At 49.8% G+C, this 21,582-nt stretch overlaps 4 protein-coding genes across 4 annotated transcripts; all 4 read left to right on the top strand.

Annotated features, from left to right (window-relative positions):
* The first annotated feature begins 187 nt into the window (after positions 1–187).
* On the top strand, positions 188–15,608 carry AUEXF2481DRAFT_84135 (uncharacterized protein). Its single transcript, XM_013483238.1, has 4 exons — positions 188–6,676; positions 6,729–6,793; positions 6,847–15,112; positions 15,167–15,608. The coding sequence occupies exons 1-4, from the start codon at positions 419–421 to the stop codon at positions 15,308–15,310; spliced, it is 14,733 nt and encodes a 4,910-aa protein (XP_013338692.1). The 5' UTR covers positions 188–418; the 3' UTR covers positions 15,311–15,608.
* Positions 15,609–16,115: 507 nt separating this feature from the next.
* Positions 16,116–18,011, top strand: AUEXF2481DRAFT_103523 (uncharacterized protein; the record flags this gene model as incomplete). The annotated part of the gene is made up of 2 exons (XM_013483237.1): positions 16,116–16,378; positions 16,433–18,011. 2 exons carry the CDS (start codon positions 16,116–16,118, stop codon positions 17,763–17,765), a joined length of 1,596 nt encoding a protein of 531 aa, XP_013338691.1. The 3' UTR covers positions 17,766–18,011.
* A 633-nt stretch (positions 18,012–18,644) lies between these two features.
* On the top strand, positions 18,645–20,125 carry AUEXF2481DRAFT_45312 (uncharacterized protein). The gene has a single exon (XM_013483236.1). The coding sequence runs from the start codon at positions 18,841–18,843 to the stop codon at positions 19,948–19,950; it is 1,110 nt and encodes a 369-aa protein (XP_013338690.1). The 5' UTR covers positions 18,645–18,840; the 3' UTR covers positions 19,951–20,125.
* Positions 20,126–20,710: 585 nt separating this feature from the next.
* On the top strand, positions 20,711–21,582 carry AUEXF2481DRAFT_579391 (carbohydrate-binding module family 1 protein; the record flags this gene model as incomplete). Its single annotated transcript, XM_013483235.1, has 2 exons — positions 20,711–21,042; positions 21,136–21,582. A coding segment is annotated over exon 2 (382 nt), but the record flags the coding sequence as incomplete, so codon positions are not given.

Below are 21,582 nucleotides of genomic sequence, written 5' to 3'. Positions count from 1 at the left end.
GTACGTGCGAGAGTCAGCTCGAGATGTAAAGCGCCAGGTGACTGCCCGCCGACCTCGGCTTGCCCGTCCACCTGCAACAACGCACGAGCGGCGCCCTAAAGTCGCTAGTGCCGGGCTTAATCTGGTCGTGATTGAAGTCGTCAGTTTCTCGATCGCCGGCTGATTTTTCTTCGTGTAGATTTCGTGTGCCCGCACGACTCGATATGGTCTAACTTATGGGTGGCATGCTGTCGTTGAATCACGAATTATATCATAGTTGACTCGCGACAAATCGATTGCTTTGCCCGCACTGCATAGCTCCTGCTGGATTGGTTGTTTGCTCTTTCATCTTGCATTTGCATGACAGGCGCGCTCGGTTTCTGGCTACTTGCCTCCATGTTAGGCTTACGGTTTACGACTTATACACTTAATCAATAATATGCCAGCGCGAACACTCTCCGCGAGGGAGGCGAACTTGAAAATGGACGAAACTCTTTCAATACTCAATCCTAACCCTGCCCGGCTGGAAGGTCCGGGACTACTTCATGAGCTTATATCTGGCCCCGAGACGTCTGGAATTGCTTTGGAATACTTGGGTGCCGATGGAAAGACGACGAAGCTGTCATACTCCGATCTGCATAGAGAAGCAGACTGGTTAGCCTTGCGATTATGCCAGGTAAGACAGCAAACCTCCGAGAAGGCCCCCAAGATCGTACCTGTGTTTATCCCGCAATGTACGTTCCTGTACATTTCGCAACTTGCCATCTTGAAGTCAGGAGCAGCATTCTGTCCCCTGAATATGGATATGCCAGAGGAGAGACTGAAGTTCATATTGAAAGACACCTCGGCCAAGATCCTTCTCACAACAACATCGATGCGATCCAAATTACCAGTGCTTGAGGACATACTGGTCATCGAAGTAGACGATGGTCAATCAGAGCTGAAAAATGACATAAGACCACTCGAGAGTGCTCGAGACTCTGGACTGTATCTCAGCACTTCCTCTCTCGCTTACATCATGTACACCTCAGGCAGCACTGGGCTTCCCAAGGCAGTCTGTCTCTCGCATCAAGCAGTCACACAATCTCTCTTGGCTCATGACGAGTTCATACCAGGTTTCTCGCGTTTCTTGCAATTTGCAAGCCCGACTTTCGATGTAAGCGTATTCGAAATTTTCTTCCCGTGGTATCGCGGATCAACTCTCGTTTCTGTCGAACGCGGTCGCCTACTCAGTGATCTTCCAGGAACCATCACTTCTTTGGATATAGACGCTGCCGAACTTACGCCGTCGGTGGCCGCCAGTCTGGTCCGTACAAGGGACAATGTTCCCAATCTACGGCTACTCCTAACGATCGGCGAGATGCTCAACCCGCAAGTCATCCAGCAGTTTGGCGGCACTCTCGACGATCCCGGGATTCTTTATGGCATGTATGGTCCGACGGAAGCTGCCATTCATTGCACTCTGCAGCCTGACTTCGCTGCCGATCTGCCTGCTGGTATCATCGGTGTACCGCTGAGAACAGTCTCTTGTTTTATTGTCAAGCCAGCAGAATCAGACGAGCGCTCGAACGAGATTGCGATCCTACCTATTGGCGAGATAGGCGAACTCGCTGTCGGCGGCCATCAGCTAGCAGATGGCTACCTCAATCGGGACAAACAGACTAAAGCGGCCTTTGTTAGTCATCCAAAATATGGCAATATATACCGCACAGGCGACAAAGCACGCCTTATGCATAACGGAACACTCGAATGTCACGGACGTATCTCCAGTGGTCAGGTCAAGCTTAGGGGTCAGCGCGTTGAATTGGGAGAAATCGAACATGCCGCGTCAAAGGCTGCTGGGTGTCATGCAGCAATTGCAAGTGTTATCTCCGGTCTTCTGATTCTCTTCTGCATTGGTGATTCTGGTCATGTCTCAGCTGGAAGCATCAAGTCCGCTTGTCAAAAGTGGCTCCCAGCTTATATGCTACCGAGCGAGATCATTCTACTTGACGACTTCCCCTATCTTCCATCAGGCAAGGTTGACAAGAAGAAGCTGGAGCAGGACTACAGCTCAAGAACTGCAGGGCCTGAAGTGGAGTCTACCGAGATCTCCGCGAGTGCCAGATCCATAGCCCGGATCATACAAGACATACTAGGCGTTCCAATCGAGTGGTCCACTGATCTTGGTGCTGCGGGGCTGGACTCGCTGAAAGCGATTCAGGTAGCTTCGGAGCTGCGTAAGCAGGGTCACGGTAATGTAGGAGCCCTCGAATTGCTCTCCGCCACAAATGTGCTTGCTCTAGACCAGCTTGTGCTTGCCAGAAGCAGTGCTGACGGTACTGATGATAATGATGATGGAGAATGGCAAAGCATTGTTGACGACCTAAGTTCAATTGTTGAGAAAGATCTTGCATCGAAGAACGTCGTGAGCGACATACAATCCATCGTGCCTTGCACACCGCTACAGGACGCTATGCTGGTGGAGACAGCGAGACAGCCTCAAGCGTACTACAACGAGCTTCGACTCTCAATCGCGTCTGACTTTAGGGTCGAACAAGTGCGAGATGCTGTCTTCATGTTGGCCGAGAAGCACGAATCTCTCCGGTCCGGTTTCTGGGAATCCGGTGTCTCTCACTGTTCTTACGCTCAGATTACTTGGAAGCATCTAGATGACTCCCAATTTGCGTCAGTCGACTCGTGGACGACCGAAAGTTCAACATCAGGTCAAACTATGCTTCTACGACCTCTCCACTTCCAATGCAGGAAGTCCGACACTGGATGTGAGATTTTGATCAACATACATCACGCTTTGTATGACCACTGGTCAGTAGAGATCATCCTAGAAGATCTGGCGAATCTCCTGCGGCACGAAGAATCGCCAGATAGGCCCTCATTCGGAGCCGTCAACAGGTTCTTCTGCCTTCACAAGAGAGGAGACCAAACAGCGCATCAAGAGTTCTGGCACAAATACCTGGTCGATGCTACTACTGGACGTTTACCAAATTTATCACCTACGTCAGCGCCATTTCAGCCTCTCCAATACACCAAACATATCATCGATGTGAACGTGAACAAGCTACGGCAAGTCGCGCACTTATACTCCTGCAGTCCTCATGTCTTCTTCCAAGCCGCGTATGCCATACTCCTTGGAACCTACATGGGTACAGATGATGTGCTTTTCGGCACTGTGTTCTCTGGAAGGACACTGCCTATCAGCGACGTCGAGAGTGTAGTAGGACCTCTCTTGTCTACTCTTCCCTCTCGTGTTAACATAGCAGAAAGTAGAAGATTCAGTGACATTCTGCGTCGCTTGCAAGGAGACAATCGTGCAATCATGCAGCATAGCACAATGCCGCTCGCAGACATCAACAAGGCTTGTGGTGCCGTTCCCGGAGAAGCCCTTTTTGACAGTATCTTTGTCTGGCAAGAGACGGCTCGGTCCAGCCCCCAGGCTCACAAATTGGTGAGCTTGGAGAGCGCTCGTGACTATCTGGAATTTAACCTGACCTTAGAACTCGAGCCCTCTCAGCAGGGCGTCGAAGTCAAGGTGACATACCAATCAAGCATCTTACCGCCACGTCACGTGGAAGTATTGTTGCAGCAGCTTGATGCGCTGGTAAAGACCGCAGTAGCCCAACCTGACATGTTACTTGATGAGGTTATAAGTCATCTTCCGTTCTCGGTGCTGTCAGTCGCGAATCCAAATCCACAATCCTATTCATACACTACTGGACTCGGATCCGTTGTAGAAAGCCAAGCTTCAAACCAAGCCGACAGTCTGGCACTGGTCTTCGCTCACGACATTCAAGAAGGAGACTCGAAACTCGAGAGTCTGACGTATAGCGAGTTGAACGCTCGAGCGAATCAGCTTGCGCATTATCTCATCTCACAAGGCGCCAACCCCAACGAACTTATATGTGTCTGCATGGAGAAGTCCGTAAATTTGTATGTGGCTATTCTGGCTGCTGTGAAAGCAGGTTGTGGCTACTTGCCCTTGGTCCCCGACACACCTTCCGCTCGAATTCGCCAAATTCTTTTGGACGCAAATGTTCAGATCTGCTTGACCGACTCGTCAACGGCATCTAATATTCCCGAGAGTGACGGCTGCGTTGTGGTTGATGCTGAAGCCAAAGATTTCTCAGACCAGGCACGCACAAACCCTGCCACATCTTTCGAGCCCACAGACATCGCGTACGCAGTCTTCACCAGTGGCACTACAGGAAAGCCCAAGGGAGTTCTGGTGACTCAAGAGAATATTCTTAGCAATCTTGAGGTTCTAAGTCGTATCTATCCTGTTCCAGACGGGTCCAGGCTTCTCCAAGCATGCAATCAGGCATTTGATGTCAGTGTTTTTGAGATCTTCTTTACTTGGTACACTGGCATGTGCTTGTGCTCGGCTTCCAAGGATGTTTTGTTCCGCGACATTGAAGCCGCGATCAACGAGCTTAGTGTAACCCATCTCTCTTTGACCCCGACTGTGGCCGCCTTGACTACTCCTGCTCATATCCCGAAAGTACAGTTCATTGTCACCGCTGGTGAAGCTGTCACGCCCTATGTCCACAACGCATGGGCCGACAACGGACTTTACCAAGGCTACGGTCCCTCAGAAACCACCAACATTTGCACCGTCAATCCGACCGTGAATTCGAACCACGTCATCAACAATATTGGGCCTCCTTTCGAAAACACCTCAGCCTTTGTGTTGAAACAGGACGCTAAATTTGAGATTGTCCCTCTTGGCGGCTTAGGTGAACTCTGTTTTGGTGGACAGCAGGTCTTCCGGGGCTATCAAAACATGCCTGAGCTTACTGAGAGTAAGATCGTCGATCATCCGAAGTATGGTCGCATCTATCGCAGTGGAGATCTCGGTCGATTATTGCCTGATGGCACCATATTGATCCAAGGCCGTACTGACGACCAGAGAAAGATTCGTGGTCAAAGAATTGAGCTCGGTGAAATCGCTGGTCGTCTACTGGAAGTCTCAGAAGTCCAAGATTGTGCAGTCGAGGTCGTGAAACACGCAAACAATGAACGGTTGATGGCCTTCTGGATTCCGAGAGCCTACTCTAAAGACGCATACACAATACTGCAGTCAGACGATGCACTCACGAAAACTGTCTCGTCGATTTTCGCGCATCTCGCCGATCATTTACCTGTCTATATGATTCCGGATGCATTAGTGCCGGTGTCATCTATACCACAGACCACGCAGGGCAAGATCGACAGAAGACGACTGACTAGTGATGGGTCACGTCTTAGTGTCGAAGAGTTGAATTGGTGTTCTCGGAGTTTCCAGGATGACGATGATGCCGTTGAGTTCTCTGCGACCGAGCAGCAACTGGTGGCCGCTCTTGTAGAGACTTTGCAGATACCATCGACGTCGGTTGGCCGTTCAACCTCTTTTTTTGCGCTGGGACTGGACTCGGTGTCCGCGATTCGCTTTGCAACAAGACTGAGAACAGATTATGGTCATATGTTCGATGTGTCTCAAATTCTCAAGACCCCTACTATTGCGAGGCTGGCCTCGCAGCTTCAAAAAGCGCAACTGAGTCAGCCAGACCACGTCAAGGGAAGTGCTTTGGTCGACTGCGAAGATGCCATTGCGTCGGATATTCGTGATGGTGTGATAGCCCAGCTTCGCGAGCTTGGCCGCAGCGTGAAACACGTCTTTCCTTGTACGCCACTACAGGAGGCTATGCTCTCTTCCGATGGCGCGTCGGATCAGTCCTCAGCATACAGGAACAAGACATTGTTCGCCTTGCACGGTGAAGTCGACAAAATCAGATCTTGCTGGGAAAGCATGATCGAGAGACATGATATTCTGAGAACAGTCTTCATTGCTACTGAAAGCTCAAGATTCCCTTTTGTTCAGGTCGTAATGTCAAAATGGAGCTTGCCGTGGGAAGAACATGAAGCTACACATCAAGATCCGAAAGCATTGCTTGACGACTTAGAACCCGACTCTCTGTCACCAGGGTCCGCGCCTCCATGGAAGATCCGAGTCTACAGATCAAGGTCTATCACCCACATTATTCTCGACATGCATCATGCTCTCTACGATGCAAATGCGATGTTCAACCTTCTGCTTGAAGTAGAGCAAACATACAGAGATCAAAAGCTTGCCGATCCGATCTCTTTCAAACCGTTTCTCGATCGCATGGTTTCTGGAAGTGTTGAAAAAGCGGATCAATATTTCAATGATCAACTACAAGACTTTATACCAAAACCGTTCAACAAGACAGATTCCAGCCATCATAAGCAAAGCTTTGGCATGATCACTGGAGTTCTTGACTGCTCGCCAAAGTGGGTAGAGAGCTTCTTGGCAAGACACTCTACAACTATGCTTAGTCTTGTTCAGGCTATGTGGGCAAAGACATTGGTAACATCTCAAAACCACTCAGACGTTTGCTTTGGTAATGTGGTCAGTGGACGTAGCGTGTCTGTCGACGGTATAGAGTCTCTCGTGGCACCATGCTTCAACACGGTTCCCACTCGTATTGACTTGTCCAGATACAAGAGCAATCTTAGCCTTGTCAAAGCTCTCCAGGAGAGTAACATCGAAGTTCTTCCGTACCAGCTCACGCCTCTGCGTCGTATCCAGGCACAAGCGACAAATGGACTACGATTGTTCGATTCACTCGTGCTCCTGCAGCAAGATTCAGGAAGCCTTGACCCGACAATCTGGAGCTTAGAAGGTGAAACAGGAGTCATGGATGTGAGTATAATGTACAAAACATCAGCATTAAGCTCCAGCTGATAACAAATAGTTTCCTTGCATCGTTGAGTTCGTGCCTGCGTGCGACTCATACAGCCTTTCACTACATTTCGACCGGTTGGTTTTGCGTCCTCTTCCCCTCACTCTAATAGGTTACTAACGGTGCTTAGGAGTTATCTTGATGATGAAGTCGCTTCCAGACTTCATCAAGCGTGTTTGTCTGCATTTTCCTCTTGCACAAGATACCCTTCCAGCGATGTTTCTGATTTTATCGATTTCGACAAAGCTTTAGTGGCTGGTAGTTTGAAGCCAGACGAAAAGCAAATGCGTTCTATTGAGAGAGCCCAGCAAGAACGGCTGCAACAATCGTGGCCCTCTGATGATGAAACCTGGTCGTCTGTTGAGTTGCAAATCCGCGCTGCGTACTCTGCAATTTCATCCGCTTCTGAGGATCGTATTGGAAGAGACACGACTATCTACAGGCTTGGATTGGATAGCATCAGCGCGATCCAGGTTGCAAGCAGGCTTCGCAAACAAGGTCTTTCGCTGCAAGCCAGCGACGTGATTGAGTCTCCATCATGCTCAGCACTGGCATCAGTGGTCCAGACACGATCAGCAACTCCCGTGTTGAGCACGCCCGCATTCGACCTTGACAACTTCGACCAAAACTATCGCATTTCTGGCTTGAATAATCACCAGATTGCGACCGAAACAGTGTCTGCAGTACGGCCTTGCACTCCGGTGCAAAGTGGCATGTTGAGTGAATATACACACTCTGATGGCCACCGGTACTTTAATCATACATTCTATGCGGTAGAGGCAGAGATCGATCTGGACAGACTTCGACACGCATGGTCAATGGTCATCGAGCGACATGAAATCTTGCGGACAGGGTTTACCAGCACAGAGGATCACGAGCATCCTTTTGTGATGTTGACTTACAAGAAGGTCAGGGCCGAGAGTCTCGAAATTCAGACTTCATCTAAGGGGAGCATGGCCTTGATCGAAGACTGTGAGCAGAAGGCGCTTGGATCTGTCAAGGATAATCTTCATCTGCCTCCATGGAGATGGTGCTTACTTGAGGTTGATGGTACTCAATGCATGCAATTCTCTGCGCACCATGCTATCTTCGATGCAGAGAGTCTTCGTTTGATGACGAGAGATCTCCAAAAGGCTCTTTCTGACGAGGATGTGGTCGCAAGACAGTCGATAGACAGCGCAATAAGTCACATCATCTCTAGTAGTCGGGCTGATCCGGAAGGACAACGAGACTTCTGGTCGCAAAAGCTGAGCGGTGCCCCCGCCACTCGTTTCCCCAACATGACTCCCGTCAGAGTTTCGGACACAGAAGCGGTCATCGTCAAGCGCGTTTTGGAGCTCCAGAGCAGCCACATAGAGGCACGATGCCGGGACCTCGGTGTCTCGGTGCAGTCCATCGGTCAAGCAGCTTGGGCTAAGGTCTTGAGTGCATACACTGGAGAGTCACAAGTGACTTTCGGAGTGGTACTTTCCGGCCGTACTGCTCCCGAGACGGCAGACGCCGCTTTCCCTTGTATCACTACGCTTCCTGTTTCCATCAACACTGACGTAGATGACGGTCAACTTCTCGCAGAGTTAACCTCATACAACGCCAGCGTTCAGAAGTATCAGTTCACGCCTTTGACAAGCATTCAAAAGTATGCAGAGTTGCCGAGCGAAGCGCTATTCGACTCACTCTTCGTATACCAAAGACCTCTGAAAGACAATGGTAATGGCTCATCTTGGAAGATCGTTCGCGAGAAGGCTTCAGTCGAGCTTGCTGTCTCCATCGAGATGGAAGCACTCGGCCAAGACCAGATAGGCTTCCGACTGACAGTCGATCCTGCTCAGATACCTCAAGAGCAATGCAAGATTATGCTGCAGCAGATGGAAAGTATTATCGCTTGCCTTTTGGGTACGCAAAGTTCACTTGACACCTCGACTCTATCAATCATTCCTCCGAAAGATCCTGTCATCCCAACCGACTTTAAGTATCTACACGAGATGACTGAAGCGTCTGTTAGAGACCACCCGGATCGCATCGCAATGGAGTTTGTGGATAATCTAGGTGAAGGGCAAGTCACTAGTCGACAGTGGACTTACCTCCAGCTGGACAACGAGGCCAACCAAATTGCTCGTCTTTTGGTGGACTGTGGTACAAAGCCGGGGGACATCGTCGCGACTTCGTTTGACAAGTGCCCAGAAGCATCATTCGCATTCTACGGCATCCTCAAAGCTGGGTGTGCTTTCTGCGCCATCGACCCTACAGCTCCAGCTGCTCGCAAAGCTTTCATCCTGCAAGACTCGAATGCTCAAATCTTACTGACATCCAAGTCTATCCGTGCAGAATTAAAGGATTTAACTGATTGCAAAATCATCGATCTCACCAACCTGAAAGGGAAGAGTTCTCCATCAACAAAAACGTCTCCTGTCTCGATATCAGGTCTCTCTCCCTCATCTGTCAGCTATGTTCTGTACACTTCGGGAACAACAGGAACACCTAAAGGCTGTGAAATTACTCACGACAATGCCGTTCAGCTGATCATGGCTTTCAAACGTTTATTCAAGGGTAGATGGACCGACGAATCTCGTTGGCTACAGTTCGCATCGTATCACTTCGATGTCTCAGTCTTAGAGCAGTTCTGGACTTGGATTGTTGGCATGCGTTTAGTATGTGCTCCTCGTGACCTCATCTTAGAAGACATCATGGGCTTCCTCGATACTATGCAGATCACTCATCTGGATCTCACTCCATCCCTGGGCAGACTGCTTGATCCTGCGCTGGTTCCTAGCTTACACAAGGGAGTCTTCATCACTGGTGGAGAGTCACTCAAGCAGGACCAGATCAACACATGGGGAGATATCGGCTGTCTTTTCAACTTCTACGGCCCCACAGAATGCACAATCGGTGTCACTGTGTTCCCCTGTGTGCCTAACGAAGGAAAGCCGTCCAACATCGGCTGGCAATTTGATAATGTTGGCTGCTACGTATTGGCCCCTGGCTCTCAGACTCCTGTACTGCGTGGTGCTGTTGGCGAGCTCTGCATCTCCGGAACGCTTGTAGGCAAAGGCTACCTGAATCGTCCTGAGCTTACTGCAGATTGCTTCCCATATCTGGACGCCTTCGGTGAGCGAGTCTACCGCACCGGTGACCTAGTCCGACTTTTCCACGATGGTTCTATCGATTTCCTGGGACGCAAAGACAATCAAGTGAAGCTGAGGGGACAAAGACTCGAGATTGACGAGATTGAGGCGGTGATCAAGCGTTGCCAAGACATTCAGGACACCGTCTGTGTTGTCGCCAAACATCCAAAACAGCAGAAAGATCAGCTTATTGCATTCATCGGCATCCATGAGTCTAGGAAGCAAGGCAAATCAGAACTGTGTGCCGCGGAATCGACCATTCATCTTTTACAAGCGGCCCGCGCAGCCTGTGAAGAGCACTTGCCTGGATATATGGTGCCTACGCATTTCCTACCCATCCAGAGGATTCCCTTGTCAGTAAACAACAAAGTTGAGGAGAAGCTCCTTCGTCAGCTCTACGCGGAGCTGTCTACCAATGCTATCCAGGCTTATGCTGTGCAAGCCGAAACTCAAGAATATCTCGGAGCTGGAGAGCAAACGATTGCTCGCGTCTTAGCAAAGCTGTTGAGAATTGAAGAGAACGACCTGAAATCTTCTTCAAATATCTTCACCTTGGGGCTGAACTCTATCTCCGCTATCCAATTTTCCAGAAAGCTTAAAGCCAATGGCTTCTCGAACGCGCAGGTGGCCACCATCTTGAAGAACCCGACCATCGCGAAGCTGGCAAAAGCACTTACTGTGTCGACCAGTACTTCCGATGGCGAGGTATTTGCTGCTAAACAAGTCATTTTCGCGACTCGACAGAGGCATCTTGGCACTGCTGCCCATATTTTACGTTGCAAGGTGGACGATATCGAGACGATCGCACCCTGCACGCCTCTCCAGCAGGGCATTATTTCCCGGTCGCTTGCGAGTGAGACCGCACTCTACTTCAATACATTCCGATACAGTGCTCAAGGTGTCGACCTAGGAAGACTCGAGATTGCTTTCAACCAAGCGCAGGAGCGGACACAGATCTTACGTACGTTCTTCATCGAGACTGATGACGGTTATGTGCAAGTCGTACGGAAAACCGGCCACCTGCCCTGGTGGACGCTCGAAACCTACGATCTAGCGTCTGTGGACAGTGTCTTTGCCAAACGCAAGCAGAAATGGCGGTCATACAATACTCCTCACCTCACTGTGCCTTTTGAGATTGTGGTTGTTCGCTCTGGTTCGGAAACCTTTGTATCAGTCGACATGCATCACGCGTTTTATGATGGCAACTCTTTCGACATGTTGATGGACAATGTTTTCCGGCTCTATAATTCCCAAGACGCTGACTTTGGCAAGTCATTCGTTGACTGTTTACCCTTCGGTCCGCTACGTAACGTCCAAGGCGCCAAATCATTCTGGCTCAATCACCTTTCGGATGTTGCACCGACGTCGATGCGCCCACTCACAGATAGCGAGGCGAGTGGGGATGTTCTTTGCACAGCCAGCCTTGAAGTGTTGAACCAGGCAGACGAGCTACGTCGCTCCCTTGGTGTGACTATACAAGCATTGGTCCAGGCAAGTTGGATGGTCACTCTTCGGAAGTATCACGCAGGCGCGGTCGGTACCGTTGTTTCTGGACGTTCCGTCGACTTTGACGGTATCGAAAAGGTGATCGGACCTCTGTTCAACACCATTCCATTCTACTTGAGATTTCAGCCTGGAGATTCATGGCAGACACTCATACAAAGATGCCACGATTTCAACACAACTGCTCTACCATATCAGCATACGCCTTTGCGCGACATCATGAAGTGGTGTAACAAAGGACGTTCAGAGCCACTCTTCGATACGCTGTTTGTATATCAGGGCACGATCACATACTCCGACGAAGATGCCCCAATTCTCAAGTCTCTTGAAGATGGCCACTTTGAAGCCGATTACCCGTTGTCTTTTGAAGCGGAAGAAGCAGCTGATGGCAAACTAAGTGTCACTGTTGCTGCTAAAGCCTCAATATGTGATAACATTAAGGCTCGGGCATTGATTGATGAATTTTGTCAAGCATTCTCAGCCATGACAAAGTCCTCGGAAGCAGACGCCGGCGTTAGTATTGGTCACATATTCAAACATGGCACTGAGGTCGTCAACGGTAGGAACGTCAATGATCGACCAAAGAATTTGACCGCTTTCGATTGGACACCTGAGGCATCTGTGATCAGATCGGAGATGGCATCTCTTGCTGGTGTAGGGGAGAATGAAATCGATGAGAGCACTTCTATTTTCGAAGTCGGTCTGGACAGCGTAGACGCCGTCAAGCTTTCTTCACGTCTCAAGAAGAAAGACATGCCTTTGCCTGTCAGCACTATCATGCGTTCGCAGACAATTGCTCGCATGGTCTCGACTCTGTCAAGTACCAAGAGAGACACTCCGAAGAAGACGTCAGGGGACACAATCCAGACCCTAGGAACCAAACTTGTCGCATATGCTCATGAAAAGCTCGGCAGTGATGTTTCTGTCGAACGCATTCTACCAGCCAGCCCCATGCAGGAGGCATTGGTCTCAGAAATGATCAGATCATCGTACAACGCCTACTTCAACCACGATGTGCTGAAGGTGCCCAAGAGTGTCGATCTCAAAAAGCTTCAGAAGGCATGGGAGACCGTCATCGAAGCCTCACCTATCCTCCGGACTGGCTTCCTTGAGATCGAAGATCCAGATCTGAATGCTACCTTCGCCCAAATAATCCACAAAGACATAGGAATACACAAATCCGAGCTGGACGTCATTGAGCTATCTAATGAAGATGCCATCAACGAGTATCTGAATCACATTAGCTCCAGTGTAGCGTCAAGGGCTTCGGTCGAACCGCAGTTACGTTTGACATGGGCGACTACTCCTGAGGACAGTTACCTTGTGTTCTCTATTGCTCATGCTCTCTACGACGGTCACAGCCTCTCCCTGCTACACCAAGACGTCCTCGCTGCTTACCGCAATAATTTTGAGCCACGCCCACCTTACGCCGACATATTGAGTGAGACATTCTTCGGTACCGATGAGGAGGCCAAAAATTACTGGCGCAATCTCTTGACTGAGGCGAAAAAGACCCAACTTCCACTGAGAGAAAGCACGGAGGCTTCGCAGTCAGTCATTCATCGCGTGGAAAAGACAAGTCAGTATGCCGCAGAGAATCTCTCGTTATTCTGCAAACAGCAGGGAGTAACTCTGCAAGCCGTTTGCCAGACGGCATGGGCTTTTGTTCTTGCTCAGATGGTACAATCGTTAGACGTCATGTTTGGTGTTGTCTTGGCTGGTCGTGATAGCGAACTTGCTGAAGAAGTTATGTTCCCCATGATGAATACAGTCATCATGCGATCTGTCCTTCATGGCTCGCGCAAGGATGTGTTGCAGAGCATACAAGCGACAATCTCCGATATCACCCATCATCAACATTTCTCTCTGCGTCAAATTCAGGCTGCTTGTCAAGGACAAGTGGAAGCATCACCAGGCCAAACAGATGCTCTTTTTGACACGCTCTTCACCTTCCAAAGGCGACCAGGCTCAGCGGAGCCAGAAACTCAAACACTTTATGAGTCTGTCAACGGCGCCTCTGCGGTCGAATATCCTGTGGCTGTTGAGGCTGAAATCATTGATGGCTCATTGATTTGGCGAATTGCTTGCAAGAGTAGCGCTTTCGACGAGCTTGGCGCGACTCAACTCCTTAAGACACTCGACGCTATCTTGGGAAGAATTGTTACAGAGCCTCAAGATCCCACACTTGCCTTCATGGGTCAAGAAGTCAGCATATGCGGTCTACCGGCATTCCAGAAGCGAGCAGACACAGGCGCGAAGCAGACGGCAGGAACCGCAGACGATATCATCGAGGACGAAAACGCCTGGTCTGACGCTGAGATCATTATCCGGGAAATCATCGGCAAGGTGACCAAGACTCCAGAGGCGGAGATATCGAAGACAGTATCTATCCAGAACCTTGGTGTTGACTCCATCAATGCTATCAAAATCTCGGCCTTGCTACGTAAGCAGTCTATCCGGGTGACAGTCAGCGAGATTGTTCGCGCGGGTACCATCGCCAAGATTGCGGCAGTGGTGCAGAAAAAGCAGACGAGCAAGATTGCCAAACCTAGTGGTGATACTGCTAAGATCATAGCCAGTCTTATGGCACAAAAGGGCTTCACGTCTGATAAGTTCGGCTATGAGGACCAAAAGGTAGAACAAGTTCTGCCAGCGACTGCGGGTCAAGTTTACATGTTGGGCGCATGGCAAGCGACGCAAGGTCAACTTTTCTATGGAGAGTTTGAATTTGTCACTACCGTTTCGACCCGCGTGAGCAGTATCAAACAAGCATGGGAAAAGCTTGTATCTGACAATACAGTACTACGCACGGTCTTCGTGGCAACTCAAGACAAGGAAATACCGTTCTTGCAACTCGTGCCACGCGACGCTCCTGCTTCATTCATTGACCTGGATAACGAAGAGGAGCTCTCACCTGAGCTGAAGCAACCATTTGTCCGTCTGACAGCGCGGAAGGACAACAACAGCTACAAGTTGTGTCTGAAGATTCACCATGCGCTCTACGACGCTGTGAGCTTGTCATTACTGAGTCAGACTCTGAGTAGCTACCTTGAAGGCTCTACTCAGGGTGTCAGCCCGAGTATCACGTTTGCCGACTTCATCACTCAACCTCTAGGCACAGCCGAGCAGGCGACGAAGAAGAAGTTCTGGACAAGCTATCTACAGGATACACAATATCCCCATCTCGAGTCTGATACCGCGTCATTCTCTCGCCACATCGAGGTCTACGAACCTCGTGCCATGTCTAACATATCCGACGTCGAGAAGGCATTGAGGAAACAAGGACTCAGCCTCCAAGCAGTCTTCTTTGCCGCGTACGCCAGGGCATACAGCTACAACACAGATCCTACTGCCGAAGACGTGGTCCTCGGCATCTACCTGGCCAATCGTTCGCACCTAGACGATTTATCTGCCCTTGCAGCACCGACACTGAATCTCGTACCTTTACGCACCCGCACGCCTACAAAGACGTCGCTTGCGGAGCTTGCAAAGCAGATACAGAAAGATCTGCAAGCCATCGGTACGCCTGAAAATAGCAGTGTTGGGCTCTGGGAGATTAAAGCATGGACTGGGGTGACGGTGGATACGTTTGTCAATTTCGTAAAGGTGCCTGATAACGATATGGACGCTGCCAAGAAACAAGCGATCATCATGGATAAAAAGGCAGAAGAGCATCGGACTGAAAAGCGTAGTCATGTTTCCGATGCTACTGAAAGTGGATTCCTCGTACCTAAGGAGCTGCAGCATGAGGTATTGGAAAAGACGTACAAGGTCAGTAGTCTCCCACGTACCATGTTTCCAGATACAATTACTGATAAGGTGCAGCGATCATTGGATATTGAGGCGACTGTCGCGGACGGCGCACTTGGTATTGGTGTCTTTGGATGGGATGACATGATGGACCTAGAGCAAGCCGAAGGCTTGATCGAAGAGCTCAAGATCGAGATTGAAGGAGTGCTCGAAGGTTAGAAAATGCAAGCAATCGTCAGGAGGGAAGTTGTTGGTGGTGGAGGCAAAAAATTGTACAGTTGGAGGAGCATAACTGAAGACTTGGGTGGAGAGGAAACCGGCGTTGATTGCAATTTGGTCGTTGTGTGGAGAATCTAATTTTATGCATGTTATCGATTTCAGATACTTCTCGTGAACAGGGAGTGCGATATGTTGCCAAAAAGAGCTGATAGCAATTCCACAAGCACAGGTGTTGATGGTCAGGGAGGCAGACCGTCGAAAGTCGTAATAACAGGAAGAAGAAGCAGGGGCTTAGCGGAGAAGGATAATTGAGTTGTCAGCATTTCGATGCTACTCTGTGCCGTCTCGCTTCACCAGGCTCCACTTCCATACCATGCCCTAATTCGTTCGTTAGGGCTCAGTGCACTCGTGACTACCGAATGACAAAAAATGAGTACTAGAGGGGTTCCTTGTGGGGAGACCAGCGGCACTCGGCCGAGATGTGGGGAACCTCTGCGGGGATTCTGGGGCACAATGGTCATTAGACTTTACGCTCCTGCCTTTCCACGACATCGACATGTTGATCGTGCGTCTGGCTAATTACAATCGTGGGGAATGCTGTCACTTCGAAGGAGCTTACAGCACATTGGTTGCATTGAGTCTACCGTTCCACGTCGTTCGATGTGCCGACGAGAGAGGTTGAGAAAGCATGGTCTAGACCCTGGAAGTATTTAACGACACGTGGGAAAAGTCTATACGATGGCATGCTTGATATAAAGTCTGCAGCAGCCAGTCTGGAGAAACTTATCACTCACAAACCAACAATATGAAATTTTCATCTGCCATCTCAGCCTTGACCGCTCTGGTCTCGGTGTGTAGCGCCGCTGCTACCACCAAAGCAATCTCCGCCTCCGTGACCTTCGATAACAACAGGAGATTCCTGTTTGATACAGATGGTCGACAGATTGATGCCTATGGCTCCAAGATCAACAACTTCAATGGCAAATACTATCTTTACGGAAACTCTTTTTCAGAGACCGGAGTGGCTTACGGTATAAAGTCGTACTCTTCGAGCGATCTACAGAATTGGTACGCTGTCAATGAGTCAACTGGCCTGATGATCTGCTGATGGCATTGCAACAGGCAATACGAAGGACTGTTGTTCGATCCTGCGAGCAAGTCTAGCCCTTGTTCGGGTTCCGGAGGCTGCGGTCGACCTCACATAGTGTACAATCCCAACAAGAAGTCATACGTGCTCTGGGCAAACGCTGGAGAAACTGGCTACGTCGTTGCGACATCATCGTCACCGAGTGGACCTTTTGTCTTCTCAGCAGCCAAGGCACTCATCGATCCAGCTTTCAATGGCTTGCAGCCAGCCGATTTCACCGTTGAGGTCATTGACGGTACAGGTTACATTGTTTTCTCCGCCTTGAACTTCAGAAGTCCTAACGCCGGCAATGTGTGGCCTCCAATCTTCCAAAACTTGCATGTCAGCAAGTTGACCGCAGATTTCATGAACACGACTATGGTCAGCTATCCCGTTAGCTCAGGAGCTGCAGACTTGATCGACAACGAAGCAGAGTCGCCGGATATCTTCAAGCAGGGCAACACCTTTTATGTCGCAGCCTCGAACACTTGCGGATACTGCAATGGATCGATCGCTCTGTTGTATCGCGCAAATTCGATCCAGGGACCCTGGACACGCCAGATTCTCGAAGGCTACTCCTGCAATGGTCAAGTTGAAGGTGTTCTCCCTCTGACAAACCCTTCGACTGGTGCTGTGACCAATGTCTGGCATTCGACTTCTGTTCCTGGAGGCCCTCGCACAGGATTCGGCGGTCATATTTTCCAGCCTCTTACCTTCAATACTGATGGCAGCGCCAAGAACCTTGATTGCTCGACCACTGCTACCTTCCCTGTCACCTTTACCAAGGGCAACGGCACCGCAGCTGCAGGCAACGCCACCAAAGCAGGAGATGCCACTCCAGCGCTGGCAGTATACAACCCTGTCTGCGACTCCGACTCGTTCATCCTGTACCAGACTTGGACAGCTTCGAAGAGCGGTACCATCAAGAGTGTGTCCCTCAATGTTGCACGCGGCTCCCAAACTGTGCCTCTCACCCTCACTGTCTTCAAGCTTTCTTCACTCAACGACCTCTTCACGCCCGAATATAAATGGACACAGCTAGGCACCGCAGCTTTCAACGCCAACCAGACCACCTACACCTTCGACACCGTGACCGTACCAGTAACGACCAATGCTACAGTCAGCAAAGGAGAGCTACTTGGTTTGTCGATCTCGGGCGCCGATTATTCGCCCTGGTGTCATTTGGAGTACCAGACGACTTCTGGTTGTGGATTCAAGTTGTACCAGCAGGGTAATGGGCAGTATTCTTGGCGCGGATTACAGGGAAAGAATGCGCCCGTGTATGAGAGGCAGGGCAAGAGTGTCAAGTTTTTCGCGACGTATGCTTGATCATGTCGCATAGATCAGCAAACATGAATACCGTAGTTGTCTAATGAACACTCTGATCCAGTATTTTTGCGATGCCACGGGAGTTAAAAGTGGGAGATTGTGTCGGTCACCCAAGCTGCCGGCTCGCCGTGCGCTCGTCATGAGACTTTATCGACGGCGCGTATTTGGTCCGTTCTGTTCGTCATCACAGCCTGGACGTCTATACCATCGAAGTCGCTTGCAAATGTATAGCAAGTCTTTGGTAAGCATATTAGAGTGTGTAAGCGATCAAGCATGCGACGGTGTCGATGTTATGGTGATTACCAATCCTCAGGGCGACAGAAGAGCGACCCACCGAAGACAGCCATATCGGGCGTTGCAACGTTTGAGCTTTACCATTCACGCAATCTGCTTTTCGCCTCACCCATTTGCAGTCCACGGCCGCGACTCAACGTTGGCATGCGGAAGGATTCCCTGCTTCTATCGATGAAAAACATTGAGTAGACGGCGAATCGGTCACGGGGGTGACGATGTTCCAAGTACACAGAACCACCAAATTTGGCAGCTTCGTTTAGTACCTCTCTCTTTCAAAGCAACACAACATAACGCACACACAAGAAAGGTTAGTAGAAAGATCTCGAGGTTGAACTTATATGCTTAAGCTATCTTTGCAATCTTTTCTGGTAAGATAATCCTAAGTTTGGTGTTACTGAATTATGTCAAAGATGGTGGATATTTGCGTGTACTCGGATTTCTGTTACCCCCGTGATCGGTCAATTATGCACGGAAAGGATTGCAAAGCCCGGTCCGGAGCCGCATGATTGGATTGTCAGCCGGCGCCAATCTGACGCCGAGGGACTGTTTTGGTTGTAAACGAAAGAGTTTCAACCTACGGACTTTTTCTAATTCGCGTTCATATATGTTTGTAGATATCCCCAGGTAGGTCGTGTCTTTTCCATACCGCTACATCCGTTCGTCTACCCGCTGCAAACACAGGCTCATCACACGCACATATCTTCCTCTTTACAGCACCAAACCAAATCACATTGTCGCGGAGGTACACTCAACCAATTCCACAGACGTCAACACTACAAAAATGTCGCATGTTGTTATCATCGGCGGTTCCTTCGCAGGGACTAAAGTCGCACATAAAGTCCTCAAGGAAACGCCAAACTCAAAGGTCACTCTTATCGACCCGTCTGATGTCTTCTACTTTAATATCGCCTCGCCGCGAATCATCGCCAAGCCCAAGGAAGCCAAAGTCGATCAATACTTGATTCCCATCATGGACAAGTTCAAGCATTATCCTGCCAGCAGATTCACGTTTGTCCAAGGTCTTGCAAGCTCTGTCGACACTTCTGGAAAGATTGTGCACGTAGAAGGTGGCAAAGAGATTGCATACGACTATCTGGTTGTCGCGTCTGGCTCAACAACGCCTGGAACTGTTGGTAGGGAAGCTATTCCATTCAAGACTACCGGCGCAGATATTCGCGAAAAGATTGAAGCGGCTCAGAAGCGAGTGGCAGCCGCTGACAGCATTGTTATCATTGGAGCAGGACCTGTGGGTGTTGAAAGCGCCGGCGAAATCGCTCAAGCCTACCCCAAGATAAAGGTTACTCTGATCTCCTCACATGCACAAGTCCTTCCCGATCTCAAAGCCTCTGCCGCAAAGTCAGCACACGCGAGTCTGGAAAACCTAGGTGTAAAGATTGTTTACTCTGCACGTGTCACCGAGTCGAAGCAAGACGCTTCTACTGGTAGATTCATCGTCTCTCTCGACACTGGCACGACCATTGAAGCTGCACTGGTCATTTCCGCAGCAGGGAACATCGCAAACACTTCTTTCATGCCCCAAGAGTCCCTGGACAAAGATGGCTGGATCAAAGTCGACAGGAACATGCGTGTCTCCACCATCGCTGATAACTCCGTATATGCGCTCGGAGACGCAACAATGTTCAAGCAACGTTACATGCTGAAGATCAACGATCAGATCCCTGTTGTAGCCAACAACCTCAAGAGCGCCATCACGAAGTCTGGAAATGCAAAGACGTACGATGCCAACGACAAACTCATGGTATTCGTGCCCATCGGAAGCAAGGCTGGTACTGGGCAGGTTGGGGGGTTCGTACCATTCAGCTTTATGGTCGCGTTCGCAAAGGGCAAGGATTACTTCATGAGCAGGGCTGCCACTTTCATCACTGCTTGAAATATTCTTTCCAGTCCTTTTGTCAGTCTTGTCTTTGTTTTGAGGTTTCCGGTCTTTCCATAGCGTGCGATATCCAATACCATCTTAGTCATAAAATATCGCGTAATGTATCTCATCCTGCTTTTCCATAATTATATCGTTGCCAGGAAGTCTGAGGGCTCAGGCTGTACCCCGCCCTAGCTTACAATTTGCCTAAAGCATACGGAGTAGGTGAGAGAACATTCGTCAAGAGAACAATGTACATCGTCATTGCTGTAGCCATAACAGAAGTAGGGATCGCGTGAAACAGCGAAGTTGAAGTTTGACTGCTGAGTAATCACTGTCACTGGCCGTACAAGCTGCCGTCCACGCAATCCCTCCATCTTTCCTGCAACGACGTTGGACCAGCTTCATGTTTGACGGCTGAGAACAATGTTGACCATTTTAGCCGTCTTCCCTGTCCAGCCTCAATGATCTGGAGCTTGGTCACCTCCGCTTTGTTGGCAATCGCTCAAGCTTCATCAACTCAACCTGAAACTCGACCATCACTGTTCAGCCGACGGTGACGCGGCCCGGCCAGCCATCTCCGCAGACGAGGAGGCAACAGGGTGCGTCCTTCTAGTTATCCCCACGACAAAGCGTGTGCAAACGGTGTATCCGGATTGCGAAGCACCCAAAGCCTGTCACGACGTCGTCGCCGAACGCCGTACTGTACCGATCGTGCGACATACAAAGAGACTCGAAAAACTACAACGGAGCTTTGTGATACACATATCCACGAACCAATGACACACTTACCATGCAGCTGTCAAGTCGATCAAGCCTCCTCGGCCGAGTTAAAGTTATACAAGCTTTGGCGATGGTGTCTCAAACGCAAACCATGCTAGATCCGGAGCGACAATTTCAGAGGCAATCAATGCTTCTTGGATAGGTACATGCTGCTTTCTCGACCAGTACACTTTCTGCAACGAAGCCTACGAATTTAGCCATGGAACTAGAGATACGTCTTTCCTATCCTTATAGACGCATGCATATTGCATGGCGTCAAATGGTAGGACTAAAAGTCAGTGATGGCGGGACAAGCTGGTATGCAGAGGTTCCCGTCCCGCGTTCGTAAGTTTTATGACTTTGTATTCAAAAGATGAGCCCCCGAGCTGGCTATATAAGATGGGGGATAGTCCTCCTCTAACATGCTTTTCCCCCCAGAGATCCCCATCACTCAAGCTTGACATCATATCTCATCACTATTAAACGCTACCTCACTGCCCACCATGCTTCTCAGTACCTTCCTCCTCGCCATCACGGCTTGCACCTCTTCCGCATATGCAGCCCAAGTAGCATACGCTCAGTGTGGCGGTCAAGGCTTCACAGGTGACAAGACTTGCGTCTCCGGCTACACCTGCGTAGCAAGCAACAACTACTACTCGCAATGTCTACCTTCCGCCAACACCGCCCGTGTGTCCACCTCCAAAACCTCTGTCGCACCTGTCTCGACATCAAAGGCTGCAGGTAGCGGTGGCAGCGGCAGTGGTACAACCTACAAAGCCTCGTTTACCCAATACGGCAGCGGCGATACCTTTGGCAGTGGCAATTGCAACACCAAGACCACCGCTTGTGGTTTTTATACCAGTGTAAGCTTTTTTAGCTCTTTCC

This window comes from Aureobasidium subglaciale (assembly GCF_000721755.1).
Source record: "Aureobasidium subglaciale EXF-2481 unplaced genomic scaffold scaffold_49, whole genome shotgun sequence".
NCBI classification, from domain to species: Eukaryota; Fungi; Ascomycota; class Dothideomycetes; order Dothideales; family Saccotheciaceae; genus Aureobasidium; species Aureobasidium subglaciale.
The sequence above is the reverse complement of the archived record's forward strand: the minus strand, read 5'-3'. Positions and strand labels throughout refer to the sequence as shown.

Coding starts and splice junctions, on each gene's coding strand:
- AUEXF2481DRAFT_84135 (XM_013483238.1), top strand. CDS start 419: ATGCCAGCGCGAACACTCTCCGCGAGGGAGGCGAACTTGAAAATGGAC. Junction 6,677..6,728: donor GTGAAACAGGAGTCATGGAT/GTGAGTATAATG, acceptor GATAACAAATAG/TTTCCTTGCATCGTTGAGTT. Junction 6,794..6,846: donor CTTTCACTACATTTCGACCG/GTTGGTTTTGCG, acceptor AACGGTGCTTAG/GAGTTATCTTGATGATGAAG.
- AUEXF2481DRAFT_45312 (XM_013483236.1), top strand. CDS start 18,841: ATGTCGCATGTTGTTATCATCGGCGGTTCCTTCGCAGGGACTAAAGTC.